The 11029-nt window shown below is 35.5% G+C and overlaps 1 protein-coding gene across 2 annotated transcripts in view; it reads left to right on the forward strand.

Moving 5' to 3' along the window:
• LOC113228924 (probable cytochrome P450 301a1, mitochondrial) overlaps positions 1–10828 on the forward strand; it is a 31165-nt gene extending 20337 nt beyond the window's left edge. The window contains exons 2-8 of one of the 2 annotated variants that reach the window (XM_026462369.1): positions 6148–6341; positions 8122–8323; positions 8855–9017; positions 9379–9548; positions 9733–9811; positions 10012–10209; positions 10386–10828. In XM_026462369.1, coding sequence (XP_026318154.1) covers positions 6148–6341; positions 8122–8323; positions 8855–9017; positions 9379–9548; positions 9733–9811; positions 10012–10209; positions 10386–10493 — 1114 coding nt within the window. In that variant the 3' untranslated portion in view covers positions 10494–10828. Of the gene's footprint in view, positions 1–6147; positions 6342–8121; positions 8324–8854; positions 9018–9378; positions 9549–9732; positions 9812–10011; positions 10210–10385 lie in introns of those variants that run through there. The other variant, XM_026462370.1, reaches the window with a different exon arrangement.
• The last annotated feature ends 201 nt before the right edge of the window (positions 10829–11029 follow it).

Raw genomic sequence — 11029 nt, forward strand, 5'->3', positions numbered from 1 at the left:
CCTGCAAATTTTAAACATCAATAAAGATCTGAGTAAAACTCTGCTTTTAAAGGATACACGCATTAATCTGTACTGTACGAGATGTTTAGTATTCCACGCATGGTCTCACGCAGCGGCTGGTTCCACGACAGCCAATCAAATCTCATCAATGCCCATTTTTATGCGCGCCACGATTTCTTCGCAGCTATGCTCACATTTGGCGTTAAGATACGTCCATGGGCGCAGATAAATTTTATGACACTTAGTTACTGAATCTGTTAAGTGCTATTTGTAGAGACCTAAGTACGGGCAGTAAAATAATAGTATCGGTTGGTATTATTATTTATTTTTATTCATTTACAGCAATTATTGCATTTTAAAAGCCGTAAAAACAAAAAACATTTCGGTATAGCATAAACTTAAATGTCTTTTAAAAACATTTCTATGTGTGTGCGTTCGCATTGCTTCGTGTCGACATACTCCGTAGCATGGGTGAGAATTGTTAATAAAGGGTATCACTAAACCTATATCAGACTCTTGTTTATATATCCTACGTTTTTTTATAATATCAAGTGACTTACACTTCAAATCCGGAACGCAGTAATGCTCACATTACTGCTTGGCGGCAGAAATAGGTAAGGTGGCAGTACTGGACGAGCTCTTTCACAAGGAGATCTGCTGCTAAGAAGTAATGTAATCTAAGTGAACATTGAGATAGTATAATCAATATTCGCTAGTATATGTTGAGTGTGTGCGTTATTATTATTATTAACGATGTGGTTTCAAAACAGTTTTATAAAGAAACATCCCTATAAAAATGGGTACAATCTAAAACACATTTTTACCACACCACAACTTGCTACTCGACCGATTCACATCGCCAAGTCGGCTATGTAGTAGGTGCTTCTTAAAAGAGTTAAATGTAATGACATTGTTACGAAACGACAATAGCTGCGAGTACTGTCATTAACATACTTAAGAATCTTTAGCACAGACAAAATAACAGAATTTTTGTAATTCATAAACAAACATTTTAACTACCTTAGGCCTTGGTCCACACGGCATTGTACTGCACGTTTTTTAACGTATTTGATTAACTACGAACCAAATAGAAAACAAAGAATGACAATAACAAAGAAAAAGGCGCCAAAAACAAGTACATTTAAATTTAGAATTTCAATCTAAAAAGACTAACAAAATATACGTACTGCAAAAAGATTTGTAGCGACTGCTGCGATTCGCTACAGTTCTGTTTGCCTTTCTTGTATCTAAAGTAATAAAATGTTATTTTTATTATTATTATTTTATCTCTTGAAAGTCAACAAATTATGTAAGTATATTTAAAATTTCATAACTCTCCTATTTGGGTCATGAAAATTCATCGATTAATTTATTTTGCAGAATCTTTAAATCTTTCTCGTGTACAGTTGTAATTTTTGCAGATGTAGCCTTATTACTTCAACGGTGTGATTCTGTCCTCCTTGTCATAAGTAACGCATTTGCGTTTCGTTATTTTTCTAGATATTGCCATTTAAAGTTTTATTGCCATCTATAAAAAAATGTCAATTACGCTGATTTTGTTTAACAATAAAACTGAAAGTAAAAAGATATTAAAAAAACGATCAGAGGCGGTCGTATTTCTCTTTTTTTTATTACATCAAGAGACGGAACGAACTAGTCGCGTGACTGGTGGTAAGCTACACCTCTGTACATAACAGTTGCATGGCCACTCAGAGCTTTATATCGCAAACATCCTAAAGGCATAACTTGACAAGTCTAGATATCATCATTAACTGGAACAAACACGGACATATAAAAGTCACTAAGTGCCTGTAATTTCACCAGTATCCTTACTTTTCAAAACTGGAACGCAGTAATGCTAACATTACTACTTGGCAGCAGAAATAGGTAAGGTGGCAGTACTTCCCTGGACGAACTCTTTGGAAGGAGCTCTACTGCTACTGATTCTTGTTTCGGTGATCCCAGAAATGTTAAATTAAACTCAATTTCATTAAAAATGTTGGCTAAGTTGTTAAGCTTAATGTTGTAAAAAACTCGAGTCCGGGAGTCCTCATTTATAAACTTTTTTCAATTTTCCAGGGCTCGGTGATCTAAAACACTCACGAGTCCGAATGGAGTTGAGCGTGAGTAATCGGAGTACGTACTCGAGTCCAAAAAGAACTCGAGTCCAAAGGGAACTCGAGTCGTAAACCTAAGTCGAGCTGTAAACAAAACTCGAGTTCGAAAACTCGACTCGAAGCGACTTCTACTCTACAAAGTCTTGAGTACGGCAAGCAAGGTTAAATTTTACTGAACAGCTACTATTAAAAAAAAATCTCAATTTGGTGACTTTAAAAAAAGTACATAATTAATACTTAATTAAACTACAGTAATTGTACTACAGCTTGACACGCCCCAACACAATACCGCTCAGTAGGTACTTACCAGACTCCAGCTCCACTCGTTACATAAAAAGATTCGAACTCAAGCACGACTCGTTACATGAATAGACTCAAGCACTAATGTCGAATTCGAGTCTGTTCTAAAACTCGATAGTATCGTAAATCATCGAGCACTGGAGTCTCTGTCTTTATGAGTCGAGACTTGTGAATTGGAGTCGAGTTTAAAATGTAGACTTCCAGACTCGACTTTTTTACAATACTAGTTACAATAAGGAGGGCAGGATTGGGCCTTATTTCGCAACATTTTCATTCACAAACTATCCGATATGTTAAACAATCCTTTTCCGCACAATTGGTAAATAAACCAACTCTGCAAATAGGTATTCAAGAAAGCTTCTCACTGTCCATTAAACGTACAATTGACAGGTAGCATAACAAATATGTATTCAAAGACATACAACCATAAACCCTCAATGAATATCCATAACAAACGAACAATAGCTTTTATGGATCTTCTACGATGTTATTAATTCCATAGTGCCTGAATTTATTTTCTCACGTCATGTGCCCACATAATGTACTAATGAAAATTGACTTGTCTTAAGATAATCCTTTGCGGGATTGTCTCGTGCACGTACAACTTTGAACTCGTTGTTTTAAAGACAACTATGCAAGCCAAGTAAACAATTAAATTTTCCGACATACAAGTTAATAAGGTGGTTGACATTAATAGATATTTATTGGTAATAGTTTTCAATTTATACGAGTATACAGGGTTATTTGTAAAATACTGAAAGGGTGTCCGCACTTTTGGAACCGCTCAAGCATGTCCTGTAGACTGTAACGCAGCCTCCGCAGCCTCAACACATCTTGCTTAGCGAGTTTAAAGTTCAAAAATGAAAAGGAAAATGAAATAGTGGATATAAGTCCGGTTTTATAAAAAATATTTCACATGTGTATCGCACAAGAGATTTTTGATAACTGGTAAACGGGTCAAAAACAAAATGAGAATGGCGAGGCAAAGGAGTTAAAGAACGATTCAAAATTTGAAAACAAGTGTCCAGGAACCAGAGCAAAGGTGATAAAAAGGTGGGATTACAATGGAAGCAGGTCACATCCTTGCAGGACTGTATTACTAACATAAACAACAACTTTTGTTTCATGACTTTCAGTAATTCAAATGATTTTAATTTCACGCAAAAAAATAGATCGCTCTAAACGGTGACGCGCCCGGGAGGAGTAGCTTAACGACTTACTACGAAACACAGATCTAAAATGTGTTAGATACTTTAACAAAAACTTAAAAGTTTATTTGGCAAATGTATTATGTTTTGTAAAAACTCATGGAATAGTTATTTATAATGTTAGTAATATAGTCCTGTGAGGTTTTTCTTTTTTTTTCTCAATGACATCAAGTGACATGACGAACAAATTGTGCGATCTGATGATAAGCAACACGGCTTTCCATGACAGTTGCAATGCCACTCAGAACTTTAAATCGCAAATATCTGAGGGTCACTGTCACTCTGAGACATAAGATGATAAGTCCCATGTGCCCATAATTTCACCAGCACACTTCCATTCAAGATCGGAACGCGAACGTAGTAAAACTCACATTACTGTTTGACGGCCGAAATAGGTAGGGTGGCAGTACTTCCGGGCGGCGTCGTGGTGAATGTTCACTGATCCCACGGCGCCGACTCAACCGGCGAGAGGGAAACCCGGGGGGGTTTTAGTGGGGTAGGCCTTCCATTGTGGAGGGAGAGTCCCCACATAACCCCTGAGTCTCCCTGGGCTCAGGGGTATCCATAAAGATTTCCCCCCCGTCAAAAAAAAAAAAAAAAAGGGTGGCAGTACTTCACTGGACGAACTTTTTTACAAGGAGCTCCACTGCTACTAAAAAGGTTCTACTGGAGATCCAATTCGGAACTTCCTAATCTATCGCCCACAGTGTAAGCAGTTGCACCATCGAGGTCGACAAGATATTTTAATGTCATCAACGGCCGTGTTAACATTAAATTCAATATAAATTTGTATACTCAGCTAGTTGTGAGAATCGAATACTATAAATATGTATATTACTCGTATATCTCTGTAACCACATTTACTACGAATAAAACTTATCATTATCAGAACTCGGCAAATTATTTGGCAAACTACAATGTTTTCCAAACAATAGTTCGTATGGAGGGTATTAAATATTTTTCATGTAGTCGCGTTAGCAACTGTATCGTTTTTAAACAAATAATAATATAAAAAATAGCATTTTGAGAAATAGCTGCAAAAACGATTATTCAATTTTTGAAATCAGTCGAATGCACGATTCCTAAGACTAAACGCTTCCGAAACAACTATTAAGCAATGTGTGGAAAGATTTTTAATAAGCTACCGTGTCATACTAAATAAATCCCTTAGATCAGTTAAAACAGAGCTACGCAAATGGCTCTTAGAAAAGTATTTTTATTTGATTGACGATTTTTTAAATTTAAAGACTGATCCGTATCGATGCTTATTATGTTTATCTTGGTTTAGCTTATCTAATTTATTAATTAACTATACAATAATGTATTTTATTATTATATTTGCAGGCTTTTGCCAAGGCTAAATAGGATTACGTTCATCAATTGAATTTTAAGGCCAACATTTATAATGTACATACCCTATTTATAGCGAATAAATGAGAATTAATTTGATTGGGTTTGATGATTCTTGGCGTAATGTAATTATAATACACTTTACTGGGATGTCTAGTGTTTTGGTTTGACACGATAGAACTATTGATGTTGTGTACTCGTGGTAAACGCACCGGGTTTGAAAACTATGAACGAGTACCATGACTTTTCTCGAAGTGAAAGTGCTCTACTCTCGCTTTTGTTGTTTGTACACATCGCTGCCTGCCGGAATACTATAAATTGTGAAATAAGCATACAGCGACGAGGACAACTTTATTATAAATAAAGCACCCAACTATTTACGCCAACAAATATCTTATACGTAAAAAGATGGGTGTTTTATTGACGATAAAATTTCGCATGCTGTCCTCGTTGCTACATGCTTAATTCAAAATCTGCGATACTGCGTTATTGTGTTTTTTATAATGTCAAGTGAAGGAACGAACAAGTCTTGTGCCTGATGGTAAACGACACGCTTGTCTATAACAGTTACAGTGTCACTCAGAGCTTTAAATTGCAAAGATCTGACGTGCAATGCCTCTGCGCCCGTCACCCTGAGACATAAGTTGAAAAGTCCGATTTGCCTGTAATTTCATCAGCACCCTTACCCTTCAAAATCGGAACGCAGTAATGCTCACATTAGTGCTTGGCGGCAGAAATAGGTAAGTAAGTAAGGATGCACTTTTTCACAAGGAGGTCTACTGTTACTATTTATAACTTTGTTAGGAGAATTGAATTAATACAAGGTGGAAATTCATAACATGTCCCATCGACGATATAGGCTTAGCGTCTAGGGAACGAAAGTAGTGTTTGTCAGTGGCGGATCAGCGTTATTGACATTTTTTTACTAGCATAAAAATAACTATGTGCAAATATCTTGAAAGTTACCGAAATCCAATTTCATTACTTATGACAAGGAGGGCAGTTTAGTAAGGCATCTCACCATTACAGGCATAAATTTAATTTTACTTGGTATATTTATGATATTGAAAACGCTGCTGGTTTTCAATAAAAATATAAATAAAATTAAAAATTCTCGCCTTTCATCAACTAGCATTGATTAAAAAACTAATTTCTATATTTTTATTCTTTAGTCATGGCGACCAATGGCGCAGATTTCGCTCTAAAGTGCAACGTCCGATTCTCCAGCCGCAGACAGTAAAGAAATACGTCGCTCCGATCGAGATGGTGACTGAAGACTTCATCAGGTACATGGAGAAGGCCAGGGATGAGGATGGAGACCTGCCACATGAGTTCGACAATGACATACATCGGTGGTCCCTTGAATGTAAGTATATTTCAGTTCTTTTTTTCCAGAAATGGAGGCTCTTACTACGATCTTGGAAAGGTTCTTTGGTTCGCATTAGATTAAATTAGTGAAATGTGTTTTATACATACATACCCTCAAACTATTCCCAGTGTGGTAAGCAGAGACAACGAACCACCGCTTGCTATTCTCGTCATACATCTTTCGCTTTTTGCAATTTCAATATTTTGTAAAATATGACATAGTGCGTTAAATATTGTCTTAGAGGATGGAAAAAAGTAGTGGAAGAGTATTGTATAGGGTCAAGAGCACGTCAAGCTTGACACTTAAGATTTAAATCTAACTCTATGCCGCTTACGTCAAGACTGTGCTCTTGACTGTATGATTAAAAATCTATGAAAGAGAATTGACCTAACAAACGGAAAATAAATACAGTGCTAACTTTTCTGACAGGTGTTTTGTAAATAATAAATAAATAAAATAAAAATCTTTTATTGTTAGACACCACAACAAGGCCCATAGTTTGTTAGTAGTAGTAACCTTGTAATAGTAAATATAGTTTAGTAATTATTGATTATAGCGATATAAATACTTTGGAGATTTAAATCTTCAAAATCAAAATGGTTAAAAGTTACTACGAACGAAATCAACTGAATTCAAACATGATTAATATCGCCAAAATTAAAAATTAACTAATTTCCAAACACAATAAAATCAAATAAAAATTCCAAATTAACTAATAAAATAATAATAACAATTATAAAGCAGAACAGAATTAAAATGACACAAATTACAATAATAATTATAAGACTTAAAATATAATTATTTACCCTATATTTACTTGCTCACTATTTTTGTGTCCGAGGTGCATCTTTACAATGCGCTATGATAGTGGAATCATATAGCCCTGTTATCACCCTAAGGCTCAGCCATAGGCTCAGTTCACACTGACGCAGAGTCAAAGCGTCGCGTCCTGTTTTTCAACTACAAAAAGGTGAAGGTGAAGGCGCGCGTCGTCGTGCGTCAACAGGCGATTCCCTGTTTGCGTGACACGTATTTGTGCCTTAATAATGGGAAAATAGAGATGAATATGCTATAGGCGAAAAACATGTCGCGTCGCGACGCTTCGACTCATCATCTATGTGAGTTGAGCCTAAGAATGGTATTGGAACTGGTCCGCAGTTTGCAGAGCAGCGAGGCAGTTTTCTTTCGCACGATGGCCTGTGCAAACATGCCAGAAGCACTACAGAATCGAGGCAGCCTCAGCAACATTTAGGATCAACTCATACAGGCGCAGAGGCGAAGCGTCGCTTTGCGTCCTGTTTTTCAACTACAAACAGGCGAACGCGAAGGCGGCGAAGGCGGGGAAGGCGCGCGAAGGCGCGCGATTCCGTATATGTATAACACACATTTGTACCTTAATAATGGGAAAAAGGAGATGAATATGCTATAGGCAAAAACCATGACGCGTCGCGGTGCATTGGCTCTGCGCCAGTGTGAGTTGAGCCTTATAAGCTCATAAAGATTTAAACAAAAACAAAATATTTAAAATTCGCGACGCAACATACAGATTCAATATTGCCTTGTTTACCTTGATGGGACTATATGAATATCCAACAGGAAAAGTTCGAAATGTTTATTCTTTACTCATTATCTTTATGTATTTACCAATACTGTAGACACAAATGAAGTGTTTTCAAGTATTGAGACGAGTATTTCTTACATCGTTTACTTATCCTAAAGCGTACGCATACATAGCGTTGCGCAAGGATTAGCTAACGCCATCTATCGTCGGTTTCAGGTATCGGCCGTGTAGCGTTGGACGTCAGATTAGGTTGTTTATCATCGGACTTCAGTAGCAACCCTGAACCACAGCGTATCATCGATGCAGCGAAATTTGCGCTGAGAAATGTAGCTGTATTGGAACTGAAAGCACCATATTGGAGATACGTTCCGACCCCACTTTGGACTAAATATGTGAACAATATGAATTTCTTTGTCGAGTAGGTATTTTAACTAAAGTTTATGCTCAAAATTTTCTATTAATTTAAGATACGTAACTTACTTACTATACTTATAATGCGCGATAAGTGCGATTATTAGGGTTCAAAATGACAATTATGATTTATTATCATAATTGTCATTTTGACCTTGATAAAATTATCATAATAATTTTATTTATAAAATTTATTGGAACTACAGAATGCTACGGCTAGCAGTGTCATACCATATGTTTGTGTAACAGACGTATCCAAACGAATCTTTGTCCCAATCATTTTTCTCCGTGTTTAAATAGTTTTCTCACTGTTAGTTATTTTTAGTCAAAAATTAAAATGACAAAAGTAAGGATATGAATCAGCATGGATAATTATCAGATATATGTCGGATAATTATCATAAATGTCTTGATAATTTCAAACCCTGATAATTATACATGGAATTATTTAGCACCACGATTGATTAAATTATCACAATATGGACAAATGTTTGCACTAAAAGAAATTATTTTTAAAAGCAGTTTTTATTTTATTATAGGCTCTGCTCTCGCTACATCAACGAGGCTTTGGAACGATTGAAAACCAAAAAAGTGACTTCTGAGAATGACCTTTCCCTACTGGAACGTGTGTTGCAAAGTGAAGGGGACCCTAAGATAGCAACTATCATGGCACTCGATCTGATCCTTGTTGGAATTGACACGGTAAGGAAAAAAAAATTGTATGAAATATTTTGTAAGTATCATTTTAAATAGCAAGTGGGCAGGTTTAATCAGTTCGCTCTCAAATCAATCTTATTTAATCTTCTGTATGGTTTCAAATGGCAAACCTGCAACAAAATTTAATGTGCCATTATCAATAGTGGCACATTACATCAAAACAAAACAAACAAAACTCAAGTTTTAAACTGTGAAAGTATCATCAATCAGAATCATCACTTACTTTATCTTGATTTTGTTAATAATGACTACTCAAATTCGTAAATTTTCTTGTATTATAAAATTATAGATTCGTGATATATTATATAAAAAGCAATAACTTCTTTTTTCATTAATTTATTTCTAGATATCAATGGCAGTATGTTCCATCCTGTACCAAGCAGCAACAAGATTGAAACAACAAGAGAAAATGGCAGAAGAAATCAAACGAGTCCTACCGGATCCAAGCAAACCTATCTCTTATGCCGATTTGGATAAGTTACATTACACTAAGGCTTTCGTTAGAGAAGTTTTCAGGTACTCAATATTTATTTACGTTACCTTTAAGAAAAAATACACTGTTTTGATCTAATTTATCAAATTTTTTGGTTATTTTTTGTTCGTATTTTTATTGATTTTCATTATAGTATGCCACGAAATTGATTTTCTTTGTAATTATAATATTATAAAATGCAATTTAAATATTTTTTATATGTTTTAGAATGTATTCTACAGTCATCGGTAATGGCAGAACATTGCAAGAAGATGACGTTATTTGTGGATATCATATTCCTAAAGGTGTAAGTAAGATTACTGATTGATTCCAATATAACATTATAAAATAGATCTCTGCATTAAAATGTGAGTAATCCTACATCCGAGACAGCCAAAACTAAATAATGCTTAGTAAAAGTAGTTAGATGAAACAAATATTATACATTGCACAATATATCTTTATTGTACTTTCAAATAAAAAAAATTGCAAATATTCTGATTACAGGTTCAAGTGGTATTCCCCACGATAGTGACTGGTAACATGGACCAGTTCGTCTCCGATCCTAAAGAATTCAAACCGGAGAGATGGCTTCAGTCAGATGGTAGACTACATCCATTCGCATCTCTTCCTTATGGTTTTGGAGCCAGGATTTGCTTAGGTCGGCGGTTCGCCGACCTTGAGATACAAGTGTTGTTGGCAAAGGTAAAAAATACTACTTCACTTTTTCCTACTTTAAAGTAGGAAAAAGTGAAGACTCAACGCCGCTCCATGTTCTGTCCTGGCCCGTTACTGACTATTTTGTCTTATAAATAAGAACTCAGTAGTGGCTGCAGGGAACCAGATGAGAATGCATCCATAATATTTGTGTTCTGTTCCAGTTGCTCCGCCGTTATCGACTGGAATACCACCATGAGCCCTTGGAGTACGCTGTCACGTTTATGTACGCACCTGACGGGCCGCTACGATTGCGCATGATTGAACGATAGATTTATCTCACATTGACATAATATGGTTTACAAGACGTAGATAATGGACTCTCCACCAAATTAAACTTTGTTTTTATAATGTATTTGTTCATTTATTTATTCAATTTAGTTAAACGAGCGTTTCTTTCTCAAAGTAATATAGTTAATCTTGGTCACCTCACACGTCCCGTAGACCATATAAATGTTATATCAATAGAAATATAGTTTATTGATCGTTATGAAGCTATAACGTTGATAATATGTTACAATTATTAATGAATATGTTATTATTGTAAAATTCTGTACACGTGTATCGTCTGCTTAAAGGTAAAACCACATACTTTTTTTTTACTTTTCCACAAAAATTTTCAAATTATGTAAGAAATTCACCATCTTTCTGCAGATAAAGCTGTCATTAAGTTTGTAGCTTTTTTGTTATTGAGTTTCACGTGCCGAAAGATAGTGATTTTTTTACCATGGCTATATAAATTAAAGGCTTTTTGTGGGTAATGTCACTTATTTGGTTTTACCTTTAAACAGTCGATATAACAAGCAAT

Source organism: Hyposmocoma kahamanoa, unplaced genomic scaffold (assembly GCF_003589595.1).
Source record: "Hyposmocoma kahamanoa isolate Upper Pololo Valley unplaced genomic scaffold, ASM358959v1 262, whole genome shotgun sequence".
In the NCBI taxonomy this organism is placed as follows: domain Eukaryota; kingdom Metazoa; phylum Arthropoda; class Insecta; order Lepidoptera; family Cosmopterigidae; genus Hyposmocoma; species Hyposmocoma kahamanoa.